The sequence below is a fragment of the Lucilia sericata genome, unplaced genomic scaffold, assembly GCF_015586225.1.
Source record: "Lucilia sericata isolate MDLA Ls3-8-SP2 unplaced genomic scaffold, ASM1558622v1 Contig002203F_arrow, whole genome shotgun sequence".
In the NCBI taxonomy this organism is placed as follows: domain Eukaryota; kingdom Metazoa; phylum Arthropoda; class Insecta; order Diptera; family Calliphoridae; genus Lucilia; species Lucilia sericata.
The window spans coordinates 24491-50000 of NW_023996035.1; the positions used below are offsets into that span (position 1 = coordinate 24491).

General features: G+C 26.9%; 1 protein-coding gene across 1 annotated transcript; it reads left to right on the plus strand.

Annotated features, from left to right (window-relative positions):
* Positions 1 to 5401: 5401 nt before the first annotated feature.
* On the plus strand, positions 5402 to 20662 carry LOC119613583 (the record flags this gene model as incomplete). The annotated part of the gene is made up of 3 exons (XM_037969609.1): positions 5402 to 5930; positions 18254 to 19267; positions 20299 to 20662. Coding segments are annotated over exons 2-3 (993 nt in total), but the record flags the coding sequence as incomplete, so codon positions are not given.
* Positions 20663 to 25510: the final 4848 nt, after the last annotated feature.

Sequence of the window (25510 nt, forward strand, 5' to 3'; positions counted from 1 at the left end):
CAACACCTCATCAAACAAACAACGTGCAATGAACGCATTAAAAAAAGGTTTATACAAAAGTGTTGCAAAAGCCGGTCAAGTGTAACAGTGCCACAAAAGGTTTACTTCTGTTTTTTAATACACAAGAACTACGGTTAAGACAAACAACTAAAGTAAAGTGATTTAAGTAAACAGCAACAAAAATAGCAACAACTAAACATGTGCCACCAAATTGTTTACACTCTAAACAAGAAAACAAAGTGTATAAAAAAACTCTTAAAAAAGAAGAGTTTAAAAGAGCGCCTGCGTAACGTAAAGTGTTTGTGTGGAGGTTTTTGGTTTGAATGAAACATTTAACCAAGGTAAGTTTGTAGTAAGTATATTTTTAATATTTTTTCTTATTAAAAACTAGCAGCTAAAACAGATTTGTAGTTTTTTGTTTAATTGAAAATATGAATTAAAAAAAACTGACCGTAACAGAAAATGATTTTATTAAAGAGGCATTTAAAAGACAGGTGATTAAGATGTTAGTGTTGGAAAATAGTGGTGGTCTTAACGGTCAATGCTACTGTAATTACTTTTAATAATCTACAAATGTTGGTTTTTGGGGAGGTAGAGAAACTGGAAGGAGGGAAGGTTAAATAAGATAAAGTAGATAATGTTTTAAAAAATAGTGAATAATTCTTAAAGATTGTGAAATACTTGAAAAACTAACTAACTAACTAACTAACTAACTAACTAACTAACTAACTAACTAACTAACTAACTAACTAACTAACTAACTAACTAACTAACTAACTAACTAACTAACTAACTAACTACTAACTAACTAACTAACTAACTAACTAACTAACTAACTAACTAACTAACTAACTAACTAACTAACTAACTAACTAACTAACTAACTAACTAACTAACTAACTAACTAACTAACTAACTAACTAACTAACTAACTAACTACTAACTAACTAACTAACTAACTAACTAACTAACTAACTAACTAACTAACTAACTAACTAACTAACTAACTAACTAACTAACTAACTAACTAACTAACTAACTAACTAACTAACTAACTAACTAACTAACTAACTAACTAACTAACTAACTAACTAACTAACTAACTAACTAACTAACTAACTACTAACTAACTAACTAACTAACTAACTAACTAACTAACTAACTAACTAACTAACTAACTAACTAACTAACTAACTAACTAACTAACTAACTAACTAACTAACTAACTAACTAACTACTAACTAACTAACTAACTAACTAACTAACTAACTAACTAACTAACTAACTAACTAACTAACTAACTAACTAACTAACTAACTAACTAACTAACTAACTAACTAACTAACTAACTAACTAACTAACTAACTAACTAACTAACTAACTAACTAACTAACTAACTAACTAACTAACTAACTAACTAACTAACTAACTAACTAACTAACTAACTAACTAACTAACTAACTAACTAACTAACTAACTAACTAACTAACTAACTAACTAACTAACTACTAACTAACTAACTAACTACTAACTAACTAACTAACTAACTAACTAACTAACTAACTAACTAACTAACTAACTAACTAACTAACTAACTAACTAACTAACTAACTAACTAACTAACTAACTAACTAACTAACTAACTAACTAACTAACTAACTAACTAACTAACTACTACTAACTAACTAACTAACTAACTAACTAACTAACTAACTAACTAACTAACTAACTAACTAACTAACTAACTAACTACTAACTAACTAACTAACTAACTAACTAACTAACTAACTAACTAACTAACTAACTAACTAACTAACTAACTACTACTAACTACTAACTAACTAACTAACTACTAACTAACTAACTAACTAACTAACTAACTAACTAACTAACTAACTAACTAACTAACTAACTAACTAACTAACTAACTAACTAACTAACTACTAACTAACTAACTAACTAACTAACTAACTAACTAACTAACTACTAACTAACTAACTACTAACTAACTAACTAACTAACTAACTAACTACTAACTAACTAACTAACTAACTAACTAACTAACTACTAAACTAACTAACTAACTAACTAACGAACTAACTAACTAACTAACTAACTAACTAACTAACTAACTAACTAACTAACTAACTAACTAACTAACTAACTAACTAACAACTAACTAACTAACTAACTAACTAACTAACTAACTAACTAACTACTAACTAACTAACTAACTAACTAACTAACTAACTAACTAACTAACTAACTAACTAACTAACTAACTAACTAACTACTAACTACTAACTAACTAACTAACTAACTAACTAACTAACTAACTAACTAACTAACTAACTAACTAACTAACTAACTAACTAACTAACTAACTAACTAACTAACTAACTAACTACTAACTAACTAACTAACTAACTACTAACTAACTAACTAACTAACTAACTAACTAACTAACTACTAACTAACTAACTAACTAACTAACTAACTAACTAACTAACTAACTAACTAACTAACTAACTAACTAACTAACTAACTAACTAACTAACTAACTAACTAACTAACTAACTAACTAACTACTAACTAACTAACTAACTAACTAACTAACTACTAACTAACTAACTAACTAACTAACTAACTAACTAACTAACTAACTAACTAACTAACTACTAACTAACTACTAACTAACTAACTAACTAACTAACTAACTAACTAACTACTAACTAACTAACTAACTAACTAACTAACTAACTAACTAACTAACTAACTAACTAACTAACTAACTAACTAACTAACTAACTAACTAACTAACTAACTAACTAACTACTAACTAACTAACTAACTAACTAACTAACTAACTAACTAACTAACTAACTAACTACTAACTAACTAACTAACTAACTAACTAACTAACTAACTAACTAACTAACTAACTAACTAACTAATAACTACTAACTAACTAACTAACTAACTAACTACTAACTAACTACTAACTAACTAACTAACTAAACTAACTAACTAACTACTAACTAACTAACTAACTAACTACTAACTAACTAACTAACTAACTAACTAACTAACTAACTAACTAACTAACTAACTAACTAACTAACTAACTAACTAACTAACTAACTAACTAACTAACTAACTAACTAACTAACTAACTAACTAACTACTAACTAACTAACTAACTAACTAACTAACTAACTAACTAACTAACTAACTAACTAACTAACTAACTAACTAACTAACTAACTAACTAACTAACTACTAACTACTAACTAACTAACTAACTAACTAACTAACTAACTAACTACTAACTAACTAACTAACTAACTAACTAACTAACTAACTAACTAACTAACTAACTAACTAACTAACTAACTAACTAACTAACTAACTAACTAACTAACTAACTAACTAACTAACTAACTAACTAACTAACTAACTAACTAACTAACTAACTAACTAACTAACTAACTAACTAACTAACTAACTAATAGAAAAGTTTCTTGAGAATGTTTTTTTTTATAGAAAAGTTTCTTGAAAAAGTTTTTTTATAGAATTTTTTTTTTAGAAATTCTTCTTATGCAAAAGTTTCTTAAAAAAGTTTTCTTCTAGAAAAGTTTCTTGAGAAAGTTTTATTATAGAAAAGTTTCTTGAGAAAGCTTTCTTCTTGAAAAGTTTCTTGGGAAAGTTTTCTATTATAACAGCTTCTTCAGAAAGCTTTTATTAGAAATGCTTCTTCAGAAAGTTTTCTATTAGCAAAGTTTTATAAGACAGTTTTCTTACAGAAAAGTTTTTGAAAAAGTTTTCGTATAAAAAGGTTTCTTGAGATGAAAAGTTTTTTAAAAAAGTTTTTTTTATATAATTGTTTCTTGAGAATAATTTCTAGAAGGAAGTTTCTTGAGAAAGTTTTCTTACAGAAAAGTTTCTAGTTTTATTACAGAAAAATTTCTTTTCTAAAGAAATGTTTTTTATAGAAAAGTTTCTTGAGACTGTTTTCTTATAGAAGCGTTTCTTGAGAATGTTTTTTTTTACAGAAAAGTTTCTTGAAAAAGTTTTCATATAGAAAAGTTTCTTGAGAAAGTTTTCATATAGAAAAGTTTCTTGAGAAAGTTTTCTTCTAGAAAAGTTTCTTTAGAAAGTTTTCTTCTAGAAAAGTTTCTTGAAAAAGTTTTCTTTGTGAAAAGTTTCTTGCGAAAGTTTTCTATTAAAAAAGCTTCTTCAGAAAATTTTTATTAGAAATGCTTCTTTAGAAAGTTTTCTATTAACAAAGTTTTTTTTAAGACAGTTTTCTTACAGAAAAGTTTTTGAAAAAGTTTTCGTATAAAAAGGTTTCTTGAGATGAAAAGTTTTTTGAGAAAGTTTTTTTTTTTATATAATTGTTTCTTGAGAAAATTTTCTAGAAGGAAGTTTCTTGAGAAAGTTTTCTTACAGAAAAGTTTCTAGTTTTATTACAGAAAATTTTCTTTTCTAAAGAAATGTTTCTTATAGAAAAGTTTCTTGAGACTGTTTTTTTATAGAAAAGTTTCTTGAAAAAGTTTTCTTTGTGAAAAGTTTCTTGCGAAAGTTTTCTATTAAAAAAGCTTCTTCAGAAAGTTTTTATTAGAAATGCTTCTTTAGAAAGTTTTCTATTAGCAAAGTTTTAAAAGATAGTTTTCTTACAGAAATGTTTTTGAAAATGTTATCGTATAAAAAAATTTCTTGAGAATAAAAAGTTTTCTATAAGTTTTCTATACAAATTAGGAAATTTCAAAAAAAGTTTAGGTAAATTACATTTAAAGTAGCTGAATTTGAATTTTAGTTAATTTTTATTCTAATTTATAACATTTATTTAATTTCCTTTTAAAAATTTCCCTTTTTGCTAATTTCCTAAATGTAACCTGCCAAAAAAGTAACGGTTAAATAAAATAGTAGCCAGCTATCTGTCACTCATTCATGTAAATTTGTTAACATTTATTTACATCTGCTCTAATAGATGAGAGTATTTCTATGTGTAGAGTGTGTGTGAGTGTTTGGCAAAAGTTGGCAACAGCTCTTGTTATTGTTTTATTTTTGTTTTCTTGCCGTTTTGTTTACCTTTCTTGTTTACTTTTTCTACTGTTATGATTATTATGTTGTTATTGTTGTTTTACTACTTACTACTGCTACTAACACTTTACTCAACATGATTATGAATAGAGTTGTTGTTAGCATAATGATGTTTAGCCTTACAAATGATCATTTACTTTTATTTGTTGCTTCTTTTTTTATTAAAATGTTGATGATGATGATGATGATGATAGTTTTTCATGGTTTTGTTGTAAAGTTAGCTAGAGTGCTGCTTCTTAGCTTGTTTAAGTGATAAGCTTTTGTTATTACAGTTTTAAACGCGCTTGCGAGTGGTTAGTCTAACATTTTTAAGGCGCATGCGTGTGTTTTATTAAAATAAAAACAAACTCTCGTCTAAAGTAAAATTATTCGCAGTTTTCATTTGAAAAGAAAAAGAAAAATCTTGTCTCGTTATTAAGTTAAAACATCTTCAATTTGTTGTGTGTGTTTGCCGTCAAACCTGCCATTTTATTCCTGTGTTTATTTTAAACATCTTTAAAGAAAAAAGTTTATTTTTTATTATATTGATGTTGTTGTCGTTTTGTTGCCGGTTTAAAATTGTGTCAATTCTAAGTGGAACATACTATATTAGTGTACCGGTTGTCCAGTCTTAGACAGTTTTCTTGAAAAAAAAGTGTGTTACAAATTATTTATTACTTTAATTTGATGAAAAATTTTTGTGCAAATTTTCCAATACCAAAAAAAGAAAGAAAATTAGTTTAAAATATTTGCTAAAAAAATCCATATAAAAATTATTAAAGAATTATTAAGCAATTACTAAAGCCTTAAAAGGTTTTGTAAAGGAATCTTGAGTTCCATTTAAATTGGTAAGAATTTTAATAAATAAATAACCGTTAACCAGCTTACTTTATAATAAACCAAATTATAACCAAAAATTCCAGCTGAATAGCAATTTTAAGTAGCTGAATTACAGTTTTGATAAAGTTTCATAAGTTTCATTAAAAAATCTTGAAAAAAAAGTTTAGCTGAATTGCATTTAAAGCCGCTGAATTGCAATATTTACTAAAAATTTTAAACAAAACCATAAGTTTTATTAGAAAAAGTTTTGCTGAATAGCATTTAAAACAGCTGAATGGCTATATTAATTAAAATTTTATGAAATTCTTAACAAAATCATTAAGTATTATAAGAAAAAGTTTTGCTGAATTATGTTTAAAGCAGCTGAATTGCAATTTTAGTTAATATTTCATAAGAAAAATTGTTTAAAATTTGAAAATTTACTTAAATAGACTTGCTGAATTACCTAAAAGGTTGCTGAATAACATTTTTGTAATAAATTTATAAAAAAAGTTTATTAAATTTAACAAATCTTTGAAAAAAGTTTTGCTGAATTAAATTTTAAATAGCTGAATAGCAATTTTTGTTAATTATTTAGAAAAAAATAGGGAAAGTCTAGCTGAATTGGCTTCAATTCAGCTGAATTGCTTTTTTGGTTAATAATTTATGAGAATATTAATAAATTCTTTAATTTTTATTACAAAAAGTTTTGCTGAATTTCATTTAATGAAGCTGAATTACAATTTTAGTTAATAATTCATATGAAAATTTTTTTTAAAATTAAAAAATTTACTTAAAAAGACTTGCTGAATTGCTTAAAATGGTACTGAATGATAGTTTTGTGGTAAATTGACAAGAAATTTTTGCAAAAATTAAAAATATCTTAAAAAAAGCTTAGCTGAATTACAATTTCAGACAATAATTTTTAAAAACATAAACAGAAACATTAAATTTTTATTTCAAATAGTGTAGCTGAATTGTTTTTAATGCAGCTGAATTACGATTTTAGTTCATAATTTATAAGAACATTAACAAAATCTAAAAATTTGCATCAAAAAACTGCAGCTGAATTATATTTAAAGCAGCTTAATTACAATTTTAGTTCGAAATTTATAAGAACATTTACAAATTATTAAATTTTTTTATAAAAAGTTTTGCTGAATTGCTTTTAAAGCAGCTGAATTACAATTTTGGTTAATATTTAATAAGAAAAATGTTTAAAATTTGAGAATTTTATTAAAAAAAGTCTTGCTGAATTACATTTATAGTAGCTGAATTATAGTTTTGTGATGAATTTTTAAAAAATATATATCAGATTTAAGAAATAATTGCAAATATGTTTGCTGACTTGCATTTCCAGCAGCTGAAATACAATTTTAGTTTAAAAATTATAAGAACATTAACAAAATCTAATATTTTTTCTTAAAAAAGGTCCTGGTGAATTGCTTTTCAAGTAGCTGAATTAGAATTTTAGTTAATATTTTATAAGATAATTATTTAAAAATGTAGAGTTTACTTTAAAAATCCTAACTGAATTAGATTTAAAGTATCTGAATTATAGTTTTATGGCAAATTTATACAAAATTTAAAAAAAAAAAATCTTGAAATAGAGTTTTGCTGAATTGCGTTTAAAGCTGCTGAATTGAAATTTTAGTTAATTATTTAAAAGAACATTAACAGAAATTAATGTTTTTAAACAAAAAGATCCAGCTGAATTGTTATTTTTGTAGATATTTTGAAGGATTTACTATTAAAATTTATAAATTATGGAAAAAAGATTTGCTGAATAGCTTTTAAACTTGCTGAATTAGAGTTTTATATTGAAATTAAAAGAAATTTTTCTGCAATATGAGAAATTACTAAAAAAAAAGTTTTGCTGAATAGCAATTTAAGTAGCTGAAGCAATTTTCGTTAGTATTCTTTATGAATTTGACAGATAGTTATTTTCTTATAAGAAAAATTCTAGCTGAATAAAGTTAAAAGCAGCTGAATTATAGTTTTTGATGATAATTTTTTAGAAAATATAATAATTTTAAAAGAATATGACAAAAATTTTAGCTGAATTGGATTTTTTGTAGCTGAATAGTTATTTTTGTGGATATTTTAAAAGAAATTGCTGTAAACATTTTAGAATTAGGTAAAAAAGTTTTGCTGAATTGCTTTTAATATAGCTGAATTAGAGTTTTAGGTTTATATAACAAGAAATTTGTATAAAATTTTACTGAATATAACAATTAAGTTTAAATTTAAAGAATTTTTCTTTTTGTTAAGAATTAATTAATCTTAATTTAACTTTCTCTACACCAATTAGCTACTAATACCTATTAATTACTTATAAATTAATCATTAATTTAACCCGCTAACCTTGTTAAGCATTTGTAGCAGCATTAAGATTGATTAGTTGTCACAATTGAGATTTTCACAAAATTTTAATATATATATATATTTTTTTTCTATTTCAATTTTAACTTGTATAGCCAAGTCAATAAACTAGATTTAGTTTTTTTCTGTTGCTTTCAAAACCAATTGTTTTTGCTTTAAAATCCATAGAAGAATTCAGTTTAAGTTGGTCACAACATTTAAATGTTGTTTTTTTTTTCAAACGTATTGAAAGAAAAAGCTTTAAAATGTAGAGAAGAAAAAGAGGAACAAAAAAATTGAATGGTCAACTAAGATTTACGATGTTTTCAATTTTTATGACACCTATGACTTTGAAATTAAATAAAGAAAAAGGCGAGAAAAAGAGGTAGTCACAGTTGTTCAGAAAAATAAGTGTGAAGTTTACTTAAAGCAAAAGCTATGAGGAGTTTTAAGTTTTGTTAAGTTTAAGTGAAGGGTCCTAATACTTTTTAAAGCAGAAAATTAGCTTTAATTATTGCTTTATATTAAGTTAAATATTTGCATATTTATGCTAAACTGTGATTACTGTTAATAATTATGTAGTTTATTTGCATTATTTAGTTTAAATATTTATTATAATTTTCATTATTTTTTAAGCTTACAATTAAAAAAACTGTAAAATAAAGTTTGTTTCCTAAAAAATTAATGTTTACATTTCTCTATTTCCAACAATAAAGTTTGTTTCTCAAGTCTTCTATTTACAAGGTCGCCATGTTACTGTTTGTTTCTTAAGCTTTTAATGTTTACATTTCTCTATTACCAACAAAAAAATTGGTTTCTGAAGTCTTCCTTTTTCTAACAAGGACGCCATATTGCTGCTTGTTTCTTAAGTCTTTAATGTTTACATTTCTTTGTTATTGAAAAAAAAACAAGCAGGTTTGTTCCTTAAGTCTTTTCCATTTACATTTGCCAAAAATGTCATGTTTCTTATGTCTTCAATGTTTACATTTATTTTACTTTGAAAATTTGCTTAAGGTTTGTTTCCTAAGTCTTTGTTGTTTATATTTCTCTCTGCAGTGTGTGGGAGTGTGTTTGTTTCTTATGTTTTGTTTATTTACATTTCTTTATTATTGAAACGGTGACATATTAAGGTTTGTTTCTTAAGTCTTAGTTGTTTATATTTCATTATACAGAGAGAGCTATAGGTTTTGTTTTTATTTTCATTGTTATTGTATTATTGTGAATGAAAGAAATAAAAATGGATGCTGGTTTTAGCAACTTAATTGTTTTTTAGTGATTTTTTATTAGGAAAAATAAATAATTTTAAAGTTTTTAATCTATAAATACACAAAAAACATTACAAATTATATTTATATTAACATAAAATCATATTTAAGGTTAAAATTAATGAAAATAAAGTAATATAAAGTTAAATTAAAAAACTCGGGTTTTTACTAAATTTTAATTGAAAAAAAGTCTTTAAATAGTATTTTTAAATAACATATTTTCTTAAAATTTTCAAAATTTTAAAATTTTCTTTTTATTTGCCCTTTAAAATTGTATTTTTATTGAACTTTTAACTTTCAAATCTTATTTTATCAAATATTCTGTTTGTTTGAAATACTAATTCTTATTCGTCTTTCTTTTAGCATAAATTTAAAAGCATTTAAAGTATTTATGTTATTATTTAAAAACTGCCAATTATTTTTTGACATAAATATTCATTTGTGTCAGTTTTTTCACACGCAAAATCATAAATTGTTCAAAACGGTAGATTGAAATGATGGTTGGGTGTTTTTTAAACCTGTAATTAAGAAAACGTCACAGAATATTTAAATAAATAAAATGTTATAGTCAAGTCAATAGTATAGTCTATAGTATAGTCTATAGTGTAGTCTATAGTGTAGTCTAAAGTGTAGTCTATAGTTTAGTCTATAGTCTAGGCTCTGTAAATTTTCCAAAGTCTAGTCTATAGTCTAGTCTATAGTCTATAGTCTAGTCTATAGTCTAGTCTATAGTCTAGTCTATGGTCTAGTCTATAGTCTAGTCTATAGTCTAGTCTAGTCTAGTCTAGTCTAGTCTATAGTCTAGTCTATAGTCTAGTCTATAGTCTAGTCTATAGTCTAGTCTATAGTCTAGTCTATAGTCTAGTCTATAGTCTAGTCTATAGTCTAGTCTATAGTCTAGTCTATAGTCTAGTCTATAGTCTAGTCTATAGTCTAGTCTATAGTCTAGTCTATAGTCTAGTCTATAGTCTAGTCTATAGTCTAGTCTATAGTCTAGTCTATAGTCTAGTCTATAGTCTAGTCTATAGTCTAGTCTATTAGTCTAGTAGTCTATAGTCTAGTCTATAGTCTAGTCTATAGTCTAGTCTATAGTCTAGTCTATAGTCTAGTCTATAGTCTAGTCTATAGTCTAGTCTATAGTCTAGTCTATAGTCCTAGTCTATAGTCTAGTCTATAGTCTAGTCTATAGTCTAGTCTATAGTCTAGTCTATAGTCTAGTCTATAGTCTAGTCTATAGTCTAGTCTATAGTCTAGTCTATAGTCTAGTCTATAGTCTAGTCTATAGTCTAGTCTATAGTCTAGTCTATAGTCTAGTCTATAGTCTAGTCTATCTAGTCCTAGTCTATAGTCTAGTCTATAGTCGAGTCTATAGTCTAGTCTATAGTCTAGTCTATAGTCTAGTCTATAGTCTAGTCTATAGTCTAGTCTATAGTCTAGTCTATAGTCTAGTCTATAGTCTAGTCTATAGTCTAGTCTATAGTCTAGTCTATAGTCTAGTCTATAGTCTAGGTCCTATTTAGTCTAGTCTAGTCTATAGTCTATCTATGTCTAGGCTATAGTCTAGTCTATAGTCTAGTCTATAGTCTAGTCTATAGTCTAGTCTATAGTCTAGTCTATAGTCTAGTCTATAGTCTAGTCTTTATAGTCTAGTCTATAGTCTAGTCTATAGTCTAGTCTATAGTCTAGTCTATAGTCTAGTCTATAGTCTAGTCTATAGTCCTAGTCTATAGTCTAGTCTATAGTCTAGTCTATAGTCTATGTCTATAGTCTAGTCTATAGTCTAGTCTATAGTCTAGTCTATAGTCTAGTCTATAGTCTAGTCTATAGGTCTAGTCTATAGGCTAGTCTTAGTCTAGTCATAGTCCTATAGTCTAGTCTAGTCTATAGTCTATAGTCTAGTCTATAGTCTAGTCTATAGTCTAGTCTATAGTCTAGTCTATAGTCTAGTCTATAGTCTAGTCTATAGTCTAGTCTATAGTCTAGTCTAGTCTAGTCTAGTCTAGTCTATAGTCTAGTCTATAGTCTAGTCTATAGTCTAGTCTATAGTCTAGTCTATAGTCTAGTCTATAGTCTAGGTCTATAGTCTAGTCTATAGTCTAGTCTATAGTCTAGTCTATAGTCTAGTCTATAGTCTAGTCTATAGTCTAGTCTATAGTCTAGTCTATAGTCTAGTCATAGTCTAGTCTATAGTAGTCTATAGTCTAGTCTATAGTCTAGTCTATAGTCTAGTCTATAGTCTAGTCTATAGTCTAGTCTATAGTCTAGTCTATAGTCTAGTCTATAGTCTAGTCTATAGTTAGTCTCTAGTCTAGTCTATAGTCTAGTCTATAGTCTAGTCTAGTCTAGTCTATAGTCTAGTTATGTCTAGTCTATAGTCTAGTCTATAGTCTAGTCTATAGTCTAGTCTATAGTCTAGTCTAGTCTAGTCTATAGTCTAGTCTCTAGTCTATAGTCTAGTCTATAGTCTAGTCTATAGTCTAGTCTATAGTCTAGTCTATAGTCTAGTCTATAGTCTAGTCTATAGTCTAGTCTATAGTCTAGTCTATAGTCTAGTCTATAGTCTAGTCTATAGTCTAGTCTATAGTCTAGTCTATAGTCTAGTCTATAGTCTAGTCTATAGTCTAGTCTATAGTCTAGTCTATAGTCTAGTCTATAGTCTAGTCTATAGTCTAGTCTATAGTCTAGTCTATAGTCTAGTCTATAGTCTAGTCTATAGTCTAGTCTATAGTCTAGTCTATAGTCTAGTCTATAGTCTAGTCTATAGTCTAGTCTATAGTCTAGTCTATAGTCTAGTCTATAGTCTAGTCTATAGTCTAGTCTATAGTCTAGTCTATAGTCTAGTCTATAGTCTAGTCTATAGTCTAGTCTATAGTCTAGTCTATAGTTAGTCTAGTCTAGTAGTCTAGTCTATAGTCTAGTCTATAGTCTAGTCTATGGTCTAGTCTATAGTCTAGTCTATAGTCTAGTCTATGTCTAGTCTATAGTCTAGTCTATAGTCTAGTCTATAGTCTAGTCTATAGTCTAGTCTATAGTCTAGTCTATAGTCTAGTCTATAGTCTAGTCTATAGTCTAGTCTATAGTCTAGTCTATAGTCTATAGTCTATAGTCTAGTCTATAGTTTAGTCTATAGTCTAGTCTATAGTCTAGTCTATAGTCTAGTCTATAGTCTAGTCTATAGTCTAGTCTATAGTCTAGTCTATAGTGTAGTCTATAGTCTAGTCTATAGTCTAGTCTATAGTCAAGTCTGTTGTCTACTTTATAGTCTGGTCTCTAGTCTAGTCTATAGCCTTGTCCATAGTCTAGTCCATAGTCTAGTCCATAGTCTAGTCTATAGCCTAGTCTAAAGTCTATTCCATAGTCTAGTCTAGTCTATAATATATATCCCATTGCATTGTCTGTTCCATAGTCAAGTCTATAGTCTAGTCTATAGTCTAGCCTATAGTCTTGTCTATAGTCTTGTCTATAGTCTATTCTATAACATAATCTATAGGCTAGTATATGAACAACAGTTTCTTTTTATTAAAATTTGACCTTGCTGTTTAATAATAATATTTTTATTTATTTTGATTTTTTTTTCAATGTAATGCATTTTAATTAAAATTCAACATCAGATCTTCATTTATTTATTTCAGTTTATTTTTGAAGAATAAACATGATGGATTACCAAACATTTTAATTTTTACACAATAAAACTTAAAGCATTTCATATTTGTTATCAACTCAAAAACTATTGATTACATGTATTAATAATAAATGTTAAGAAATCAAATACAAAGTGGGGGTATAAACATCATGATCATGAATTTGTTGTAGGTTTTTTTTTCATAGAGGCATAAATAGACATGAGTTGGTATAATTAATATTGTGAATATCTTAAACAAATTATGTTATTTGAAAAAAATATTTAGAAAATAATTATTATTTAAACAAATGATCATAAACTTAAGTTAAATGGAAGTATTTAAGCATTTATTCGTTTAATTTGTTAATTTATATATTATTAAGTGCAAATAAGTTTAACTAAACACACCCTAACCTAGTTAGAAGAAAAAAAAAATAAGTTTTTATTTAAATAAAACTAACAAATCCGCTTAAACAAAACAGTTTATTTAATAAAATTGTTGCCACACTTAAACATATTTAACGTTAAAGTGTTACACATAAATAAATATTAGTATAACAAAAAGATGAAGGTCAAATGGCAAATTACAATTTCGATTTAAAAATCTCTTTTTCTTAAACCAAACTGACCTTTAAATGTGTCAACAAAATATGGTAAAACAACATAACGTTTTGCTATTACTAAAATCATCAAAAATCAAACAACAAAAGAAACGGAAACAAATGTTATAAAAAAAAAAACGGCAACAAAAACATTTCAACAAACTGCATTTGTTGTATTCCAAAAAACTTAATTAAAATTGCAAATGTTTGTAAGCATGTGTGGTATATGAATATATAATCGGTTATTCAACACTTAATCAATCCAAAAAAAAAAAATCGACAAAAATATGATAAGACAACACTATGAATTAAACAATTGTTTAGCACCTCTGTATGAATGCAATTTCATAATAATGATGTTAAAAATAAAAACTTTTTTATAATTTTTTATTTTTATTATTATTATAATAATAAAAAATCATCATTATGTTTGTACTATTGGCTGCTTGTGATGATGATGATCATGTTATTAATAAATAAACAATATTGATCAATTGCTTTTTTTGTTGTTGATTTGGTTTGTAAGCCATTTAGAAAGGTAGTTTTTGTTGTGTTAGTGTGTAGTGGTTTAACCATAGATGACCATCTTCAATTAGTTTTTATTTCTTTGTATAAAAAGATTATCATGACTGGTATTAGCTAATTAAGTTTATATTTCTGTTAGTTGTTTTTTCAAAATCATTGTCAATGTTTTTTTTTAATAGAAATTAAATAGGTTTTTTGATTTTAAATTGTTTCTTATCAAAGTTTTCCATTTTTTTAATAACAAGCACGCAATATCTATTACTACTTGTTGTTTAAGTTTTCAATGTTTACATTTATTTATTGTTGACAACTGTTGCTGTTCTTGGTTCTTAAGTCTTTTCTATTTACATTTCCAAAAAACAACATGTTAGTGTTTGTTTTCTATGTCTTCAATAATTACATTTCTCTTGTTCAGTACTTTTTTATTTACATTTCTTTAACTTTGAAAGGTTGTTACGTTAAGGTTTGTTTCCTAAGTCTTTGTTTACATTTCTCTTTGTAGAGTGTGTGCGTGAGAGTGTGTTTGTTTCTTATGTTTTGTTTATTTACATTTCTTTACTATTATAAGGATGCCATTTTAAGGTTTGTTTCTTAAGTCTTAGTTGTTTACATTTCAATATGCAGTAACAGTTTACATTGTTTTGGTGTTATTGTGAATGGCTAGGAAAGGAAATTAACTGGCTGGTAACATTAACAATTGTAACTGTTTAATATTTATTTTTAACAAAATTAGTTTCTTCTTTCCTAAATAATTTATTGTTTTTTGTTGTTAAATTTAAATTAGTATTTAGTTGTTTTTTCTTTTTATTTGCACATTTTTTGCTTTTGTTTTAATGAATACAATTAAAAATGCTTTGAACTTGTGTCGTAAGTGTTTTAAGTTTTATTTTACTTTTCTTTAGAGACAAATAGTTGAATATATTTCTTTAAAAAAAAACAATATCATGCAAATTAACTATGGTAAAGTTTGACCCAAAAACTATTTCAGAAAAAACAATGGGTGGTGTTGCTGCTGTTGTTAAATGTAAATTTTAATGTTTAGTTTAAACTAATTACAAATGAATTTGTATTAAAATTTTTAAAATATTAACATGACATTTAAAAGATGTCAAAAGATGCAAAACAATATGAATGAATAATTTTAAATATAAATTAAAAGTAATTTTGGGAAAAAATTTGCTTGATTTTAAACAAAACTAAATGTAAACAAAAAGGTAATAAGACTAAAATATAGACTAGACTATAGACTACATAGTAGATAAGACTATAGACTAGAATATACTCTAGACTATAGAAAAGACTAAAGAAAAGACTATACTATAGACTAGACTATAGACTAGACTATAGAGTAGACTATAGACTAGACTATAGACTAGACTATAGACTAGACTATAGACTAGACTATAGACTAGACTATAGACTAGACTATAGACTAGACTATAGACTAGACTATAGACTAGACTATAGACTAGACTATAGACTAGACTATAGACTAGACTATAGACTAGACTATAGACTAGACTATAGACTAGACTATAGACTAGACCATAGACTAGACTATAGACTAGACTATAGACTAGACTATAGACTAGACTATAGACTAGACTATAGACTAGACTATAGACTAGACTATAGACTAGACTATAGACTAGACTATAGACTAGACTATAGACTAGACTATAGACTAGACTATAGACTAGACTATAGACTAGACTATAGACTAGACTAGACTAGACTATAGACTAGACTATAGACTAGACTATAGACTATACTATAGACTATACTATAGACTAGACTATAGACTAGACTATAGACTAGACTATAGACTAGACTATAGACTAGACTATAGACTAGACTATAGACTAGACTATAGACTAGACTATAGACTAGACTATAGACTAGACTATAGACTAGACTATAGACTAGACTATAGACTAGACTATAGACTAGACTATAGACTAGACTAGACTAGACTATAGACTAGACTATAGACTAGACTATAGACTAGACTATAGACTAGACTATAGACTAGACTAGACTAGACTATAGACTAGACTATAGACTAGACCATAGACTAGACTAGACTATAGACTAGACTATAGACTAGACTATAGACTAGACTATAGACTAGACTATAGACTAGACTATGGACTAGACTATAGACTAGACTATAGACTAGACTATAGACTAGACTATAGACTAGACTATAGACTAGACTATAGACTAGACTATAGACTAGACTATAGACTAGACTATAGACTAGACTAAAACTGGACTAGACTATAGACTAGACTATAGACTAGACTATAGACTAGACTATAGACTAGACTATAGACTAGACTATAGACTAGACTATAGACTAGACTATAGACTAGACTATAGACTAGACTATAGACTAGACTATAGACTAGACTATAGACTAGACTATAGACTAGACTATACTAGACTATAGACTAGACTATAGACTAGACTATAGACTAGACTATAGACTAGACTATAGACTAGACTATAGACTAGACTATAGACTAGACTATAGACTAGACTATAGACTAGACTAGACTAGACTAGACTATAGACTAGACTATAGACTAGACTATAGACTAGACTAGACTAGACTATAGACTAGACTATAGACTATAGAGACTAGACTATAGACTAGACTATAGACTAGACTATAGACTAGACTATAGACTAGACTATAGACTAGACTATAGACTAGACTATAGACTAGACTATAGACTAGACTATAGACTAGACTATAGACTAGACTATAGACTAGACTATAGACTAGACTATAGACTAGACTATAGACTAGACTATAGACTAGACTATAGACTAGACTATAGACTAGACTATAGACTAGACTATAGACTAGACTATAGACTAGACTATAGACTAGACTATAGACTAGACTATAGACTAGACTATAGACATGACTAGACTATAGACTAGACTATAGACTAGACTATAGACTAGACTATAGACTAGACTATAGACTAGACTATAGACTAGACTATAGACTAGACTATAGACTAGACTATAGACTAGACTATAGACTAGACTATAGACTAGACTATAGACTACTATAGACTAGACTATAGACTAGACTATAGACTAGACTATAGACTAGACTATAGACTAGACTATAGACTAGACTATAGACTAGACTATAGACTAGACTAAGACTATACTATAGACTAGACTATAGACTAGACTATAGACTAGACTATAGACTAGACTATAGACTAGACTATAGACTTGACTGTAGACTTGACTGTAGACTAGACTATAGACTAGACTATAGAATAGACTATAGACTAGACTATAGACTAGACTATAGACTAGACTATAGACTAGACTATAGACTAGACTATAGACTAGACTATAGACTAGACTGTAGACTAGGCTATAGACTAGACTATAGACTAGACTATAGACTAGACTATAGACTAGACTATAGACTAGACTATAGACTAGACTATAGACTAGTCTATAGACTAGACTATAGACTAGACTATAGACTAGACTATAGACTAGACTATAGACTAGACTATAGACTAGACTATATACTAGACTATAGACTAGACTATAGACTAGACTATAGACTGAAAATAGACTACAGCCGAGTCTATAGTCAAGTTTGTAGATCAGTTTATAATCTATAGTCTAGGTCATAGATCAGTCTATAATCGTGACTGTAGATCAGTCTATAGACGAGATTATAGTTCATTCTACAGTGTAGACTATAGATCACTCTATAGAAGATACTGCAGATCAGTCTTACTTTAAATCAATCTCTAGTCACTGCTATTGATATATTTTGTAATTTCTGTTAGTTAAATACTAACATTTCCCAACTTTATATTTAATGTTAAAGTAAATAATATTATTTCCTCACTTTAGTTATTAAACATTTTGTAATTATTTGTCAAACAACGCCATTAATCAAATATTATTTTTTAACATTTTATTTGCAGATGTCAATACAACACGACAGCAGTTGTAGCAATTAGACGACAGCTGCTAATAGAGGGAAAAATAAAATTAAAAAAAACGAAAATCTATTTACAAAAATCCTGTTCAAAAAGAATGCAATCAAGCAAGAAATAACGAAAAAAAAATGAATAAAAATATTAATGATTAAGAAAAAAACACAGACCACTAGTTAAATACAAATTTAAATAGAAACTTAGAAGCAAATGTCGAAAACAAGAAAACAGTTAAATGAGAAACATTAAAAATTTACACTTTAGTTTAATTAATAATTAAAAAAAACTAAATTAAGCGAAAAAAAAACATAATTTAAACTAATAAAAAACACATTTAGCAACAAACGCTATAAATAAAAGAAAAACCAGTAAAATGATGAAATTACAACTAATATTCCTGCTCACGACCAGTTGTATTCTAACACTAACCTCTACACAAAACGTAATCGTAACCGATCTACCACCAGCAGCACAACCCTTAGTATCTGCCTCCGAGGCTACTCTCCTAACCACTGCTCCACTACTAGAGGAATCCCTCAAAAAATATAAACTACAAGAGGAATACAATGAAATCCCTTTAGAATCCGAACCGGAAGCCACAAATATGTCTAAAACGGAGGCGAAAAAACTTAACAAAACCCGCTTTAAAATAGCCAAAGTTTATACCAACTGTACCCGGGAACTCTTTGAAATGCGTGTAGAACTTAATCGTCCATTTCATGGCCTGCTATATGCCAAAGAATTTCCCCATGAATGCCGGGCAAGAGGCACCTCTGAAACGAATATTACTTTAAGATTGCCCACCTCAGGTTGTGGTGTTAGAGTGGAACCCAGACATGATGGTTCTATGGAATTATCGGTGCGTATAATGATGCAAATGGAGGAGAAGTTAAGACAAAGTTCGGATATTTTAAAAACCGTCAAATGTAAATTGCCCATTACAGCCATGGGCATGTTGTTGGCGGGTGTAGAGGGCAGTAAAAATAAAAATAATGGTTTGAGGTGAGTTAAACATGAAGAAAATTAAAATTTTTTAAAAAAATTCAAATTCCCAAAAAGTTTTTGAAAATCCCAGAACTTGCCCAGTGGGAATTTGAACATAAAATTAATAGATTTTATTTAAAATAATGCTAAAAAATCCAAAAATATGAAAATTTTTCAAAATTTTTGAATTCCCAAATTTTTTTTATAAAAATCCCCAAAATTCCCCAGATTTTTTTAGCTTGAAAGTTACATTTTTATAAAAAAATTTTAAAGTAGATTAAGTATATTAAAAATTATTAACATTTTTAATATTTTTTTGAATTCCCAAAAAGTTTTTGAAAATCCCAGAACGTCCCCAGTTTGGTTTTACAACCTAAAATTGGTAAATTTTTCAAAAAACTGGTTAAAGAAATCAAAACAAATACGAAAATATAAAAATTTTCCAAAATTTTTAAATTCCCAAAAAGTTTTATAGAAATTTCCAAAATTCTCCAAATTTTTTTAGCTTAAAAATTTACTTTTTTCGAACATTTTTTAAAGTATATTAAGAATTAATTATCTACATTTTTATAATTTTTATGAATTCCCAAAAAGTTTTTTGAAAATCCCAGAAATTCCCCAGTTGCAATTTTTACTTAAAATGTATACATTTTTATTTAAATAATACTAAAAAATCTAAAAATATAAAAATTTTCCAAAATTTTTAAATTCCCAAAAAGTTTTATAGAAATTCCCAAAATTTCCCTGATTTTTTTAGCTTAAAAATATAGTTTTAATGAATGATTTTTTGATTTTGAATTCCCAAAAAGTTTTTGAAAATCCCAAAACTTCCCCGTAATCATTTTTGACCTAAAAAGTTGATTCAAAAAAATATGAATTCCCAAAACTTACTAAAAAAAATCCCAAAACTTTCCCCAGATTTTTTCACGTTTTGTCTTAAAATAAACAATTTAATTAAAACTTACTTTAAACTCTTTCAATCTCATTTGCATAATTATTTTTTTTATTTTATTAATCGTTTTCCCTTCCTCTACTTATTTTTCTTTAAGACATGGCCGCATGCAACATGCAAATCTTTATTTAGCCAAAACACCTCTAATGAAACAACAATTAAACGCCGCTGATATGGAAACAACACATTTGCCACCATCCTCATCATCATCCGCACAACAACAACAACAACATTTTACTCATGCTCACACATCACAAACACCACGCGTACGCATTTGGTTAGAATTGGGCGGCCCTGATGGTTCCGGTTCAGTTGTTGTAGGTCAAGCTACTACGCTAACAGTACGTGCTATTGTTCCTGGTTCTATGGGTGTGCGTATTGTTGATTGTGCAGCTTTAGATGGTTTGGGTGAGTCGACACAACAGTTGTTAGATGAGAGAGGGTGTCCTATAGATGAACAGGTGAGTGAAAAGAGAAGAGATTTTGGATTTTTTTAACTATCCTACAAACTATAGTCTAGTCATAGTATAGTCAAGTCTATAGTCTAGCCTATATATATACTATATTCACTAGTCTATAGTATAGTCTATAGTCTAGTCTATAGTCTAGTCTATGGTCTAGTCTATAGTCTAGTCTGAGGTCTAGTCTATAGTCTAGTCACAACTTTCTAAGAAAACTTTCTCAAGAAACTTTTCAGTAAGAAAACTGTCTCAAGAAACTTTTCTGTAAGAAAACTTTCTCAAGAAACTTTTCTATAAGAAAACTGTCTCAAGAAACTTTTTTATAAGAAAACTTTCTCAGAAGCTTTTTTATAAGAAAACTTTCTCAAGAAACTTTTTTGTAAGAAAACTTTTTCAAAAAACTTTTCTATAAGAATACTTTCTGAAGCAAATTTTCTATAAGAAAACTTTCGAAGAAACTTTTCTATAAGAAAATCTTCTCAACAAAACTTTTTCAGAAAATTTTCCCAAGAAATTTTTCTATAAGAGAACTTTCTGAAGAAACTGTGCTAAAAGAAAACTTTCTATAAGATAGCTAGTTAGTTGGTTAGTTAGTTAGTTAGTTCGTTAGTTAGTTAGTTAGTTAGTTAGTTAGTTAGTTAGTTAGTTAGGTAGTTAGTTAGTTAGTAGTTAGTTAGTTAGTTAGTTAGTTAGTTAGTTAGTTAGTTAGTTAGTTAGTTAGTTAGTTAGTTAGTTAGTTAGTTAGTTAGTTAGTTAGTTAGTTAGTTAGTTAGTAGTTAGTTAGTTAGTTAGTTAGTAGTTAGTAGTTAGTTAGTTAGTTAGTAGTTAGTTAGTTAGTTAGTTAGTTAGTTAGTAGTTAGTTAGTTAGTTAGTTAGTTAGTTAGTGTTAGTAGTAGTTAGTTAGTTAGTTAGTTAGTTAGTTAGTTAGTTAGTTAGTTAGTTAGTTAGTTAGTTAGTTAGTTAGTTAGTTAGTTAGTTAGTAGTTAGTTAGTTAGTTAGTAGTTAGTTAGTTAGTTAGTTAGTTAGTTAGTTAGTTAGTTAGTAGTTAGTTAGTTAGTGTTAGTTAGTTAGTTAGTTAGTTAGTTAGTTAGTAGTTAGTTAGTTATTAGTTAGTTAGTTAGTTAGTTAGTTAGTTAGTTCGTAGTAGTTATTAGTTAGTTAGTTAGTTAGTTAGTAGTTAGTTAGTTAGTAGTTAGTTAGTTTGTTAGTAGTTAGTTAGTTAGTAGTTAGTAGTTAGTTAGTTAGTTAGTTAGTTAGTAGTTAGTTAGTTAGTTAGTAGTAGTTAGTTAGTTAGTTAGTTAGTTAGTTAGTTAGTTAGTTAGTTAGTTAGTTAGTTAGTTAGTTAGTTAGTTAGTTAGTTAGTTAGTTAGTTAGTTAGTTAGTTAGTTAGTTAGTTAGTTAGTTAGTAGTTAGTTAGTTAGTAGTTAGTTAGTTAGTTAGTAGTTAGTTAGTTAGTTAGTTAGTTAGTAGTTAGTAGTTAGTTAGTTAGTTAGTTAGTTAGTTAGTTAGTTAGTTATTAGTTAGTTAGTTAGTTAGTAGTTAGTTAGTTAGTTAGTTAGTTATTATTAGTTAGTTAAGTAGTTAGTAGTTAGTTAGTTAGTTAGTAGTAGTTAGTTAGTTAGTTAGTTAGTTAGTTAGTAGTAGTTAAGTTAGTTAGTTAGTTAGTTAGTAGTAGTTAGTTAGTTAGTTAGTTAGTTAGTTAGTTAGTTAGTTAGTTAGTGTAGTTAGTAGTTAGTTAGTTAGTTAGTTAGTTAGTTAGTTAGTTAGTTAGTTAGTTAGTAGTTAGTTAGTTAGTTAGTTAGTTAGTTAGTTAGTTAGTTAGTTAGTTAGTTAGTTAGTTAGTTAGTTAGTTAGTTAGTTAGTTAGTTAGTTAGTTAGTTAGTTAGTTAGTTAGTTAGTTAGTTAGTTAGTTAGTTAGTTAGTTAGTTAGTTAGTTAGTTAGTAGTTAGTTAGTTAGTAGTTAGTTAGTTAGTTAGTTAGTTAGTTAGTTAGTTAGTAGTTAGTTAGTTAGTTAGTTAGTTAGTTAGTTAGTTAGTTAGTTAGTTAGTTAGTTAGTTAGTTAGTTAGTTAGTTAGTTAGTTAGTTAGTTAGTTAGTTAGTTAGTTAGTTAGTTAGTTAGTTAGTTAGTTAGTTAGTTAGTTAGTTAGTTAGTTAGTAGTTAGTTAGTTAGTTAGTTAGTTAGTTAGTTAGTTAGTTAGTTAGTTAGTTAGTTAGTTAGTTAGTTAGTTAGTTAGTTAGTTAGTTAGTTAGTTAGTTAGTTAGTTAGTTAGTTAGTTAGTTAGTTAGTTAGTTAGTTAGTTAGTTAGTTAGTTAGTTAGTAGTTAGTTAGTTAGTTAGTTAGTTAGTAGTTAGTTAGTAGTTAGTTAGTTAGTTAGTTAGTTAGTTAGTTAGTTAGTTAGTTAGTTAGTTAGTTAGTTAGTTAGTTAGTTAGTTAGTTAGTTAGTTAGTTAGTAGTTAGTTAGTTAGTAGTTAGTTAGTTAGTTAGTTAGTTAGTTAGTTAGTTAGTTAGTTAGTTAGTTAGTTAGTTAGTTAGTAGTTAGTTAGTTAGTTAGTTAGTTAGTTAGTTAGTAGTTAGTTAGTTAGTAGTTAGTTAGTTAGTTAGTAGTTAGTTAGTTAGTTAGTTAGTTAGTTAGTTAGTTAGTTAGTTAGTTAGTAGTTAGTTAGTAGTTAGTTAGTTAGTAGTTAGTTAGTTAGTTAGTTAGTTAGTTAGTTAGTTAGTTAGTTAGTTAGTTAGTTAGTTAGTTAGTTAGTTAGTAGTTAGTTAGTTAGTTAGTTAGTTAGTTAGTTAGTTAGTTAGTTAGTTAGTTAGTTAGTTAGTTAGTTAGTTAGTTAGTTAGTTAGTTAGTTAGTTAGTTAGTTAGTTAGTTAGTTAGTTAGTTAGTTAGTTAGTTAGTTAGTTAGTTAGTTAGTTAGTTAGTTAGTTAGTTAGTTAGTTAGTAGTTAGTTAGTTAGTTAGTTAGTTAGTTAGTTAGTTAGTTAGTTAGTTAGTTAGTTAGTTAGTTAGTTAGTTAGTTAGTTAGTTAGTTAGTTAGTTAGTTAGTTAGTTAGTTAGTTAGTTAGTTAGTTAGTTAGTTAGTTAGTTAGTTAGTTAGTTAGTTAGTTAGTTAGTTAGTTAGTTAGTTAGTTAGTTAGTTAGTTAGTTAGTTAGTTAGTTAGTTAGTTAGTTAGTTAGTTAGTTAGTTAGTTAGTTAGTTAGTTAGTTAGTTAGTTAGTTAGTTAGTTAGTTAGTTAGTTAGTTAGTTAGTTAGTTAGTTAGTTAGTTAGTTAGTTAGTTAGTTAGTTAGTAGTTAGTTAGTTAGTTAGTTAGTTAGTTAGTTAGTTAGTTAGTTAGTTAGTTAGTTAGTTAGTTAGTTAGTTAGTTAGTTAGTTAGTTAGTTAGTTAGTTCTAAACAAAGTTATCACCTCATGTAGTACATAAACATTGACAAAATTAAATATGACGTTTTGCTTGGTTAGAAAAGGTAAACAAACTAGACTTAAGACACATACTTCATACAAAAATGCTGCCAATAGGTTTTTAAATAAAAATAATCGCTAAAATGAAGGTAGAGGAATGAAATGTGTGAATTTTGATTGAAATTTACATAGAAAAACTATATTAATACAGTTTTTAACAAGATTTTTAAAGAATACTACGTTTAAGAAATTTCTTTCAGTTTTTGCTTCTTTATTTTGAGTTTTTTTTTAATGGTTTTCCCCTACAATTATCTTAACCAGTTGGCAAATTATATTTTGTAGCTTTCTAACACCTAAATTTCTTCACTTAGGCTGCAACACACATGTCCACATGCATGTTTGCACATTTTTTTTTATTAGGTCAAACATTTGTGCAAGTAGTTTGCTTAGCTGTCTGTCTGTCTGTCAGTCGTTTTTAAAACTGTAACATCTCTTTGCCAGGCAACTTTCTCTTCCTTCTTGTTGAAGCAGCAACCAATGTGCCCCAACAGCACCTGTTCTTTACAACTATTCTTTAATAATACAAGAAAATAAATATAGATTGAAATCTTTACAAAATTTCTTACTGCTGTGAGCTAGAGTAAATGGAAAAATTATATAGGGAACTTCCGTTTAAAGAATATTGTTTGAAACAAGATTTGTTATTGTTAGAAACGAAATACAAACAGATCACCCATTGTTTACGGTTTCTAATGATTTGAATAATGATGGTAACTTCTTCTTTAAAGAAATAATTATTTTTTGCCTTAAAGTTTTTTAAAACAAATTTTTAGTAATTTAATTTAATTTAATTTTCTATTCTAAATAACTTTTACTTAAAAAAAATGTTTTTGCCAAACTACCTCCGGCTTAAAATTTGACCCAATTTTTATGGTGAAAAAATAAACGCAAAAATCCGTTAAAAAGCTTTAAAATAACTAAAATCTTTTAAATTTAATTATTATTAGTGAAATGATCTGTCATTATAGACGAATTATAGCAACAAATAACTTTCATTTTTCATAGTAATCTACACCATTATAAAGAAAACAACAAAAAAAAAAGAAACATTTAGTGTTTATTTATATAAAAGACAAAGATTCTTTCTTTTTTTCTTCTTTTCTTTTAAAATTGTTTTTTAAAGAATCTTGTTGAAATGTTTTTGTTAAATCTCCAGCTAACAATGATACCCCATAATCAATTATTCGTTAAACAACAGGTTTATTTATCTACTACTTTTTTCTTTATGTTTTGCTGTGGAGGGCAGTAAGTGTAAACCGTTTGTTTTAATGTTGTCTAAATGCTATTATGCACTTGTTCTAATTTTCGTTTAACAAATCATAATTATGTTGTTGGTTGAGGCAACAAAAAGAAATAGTTAAAAAAACATTAAAGTGAAAAAATAGTTTCTTA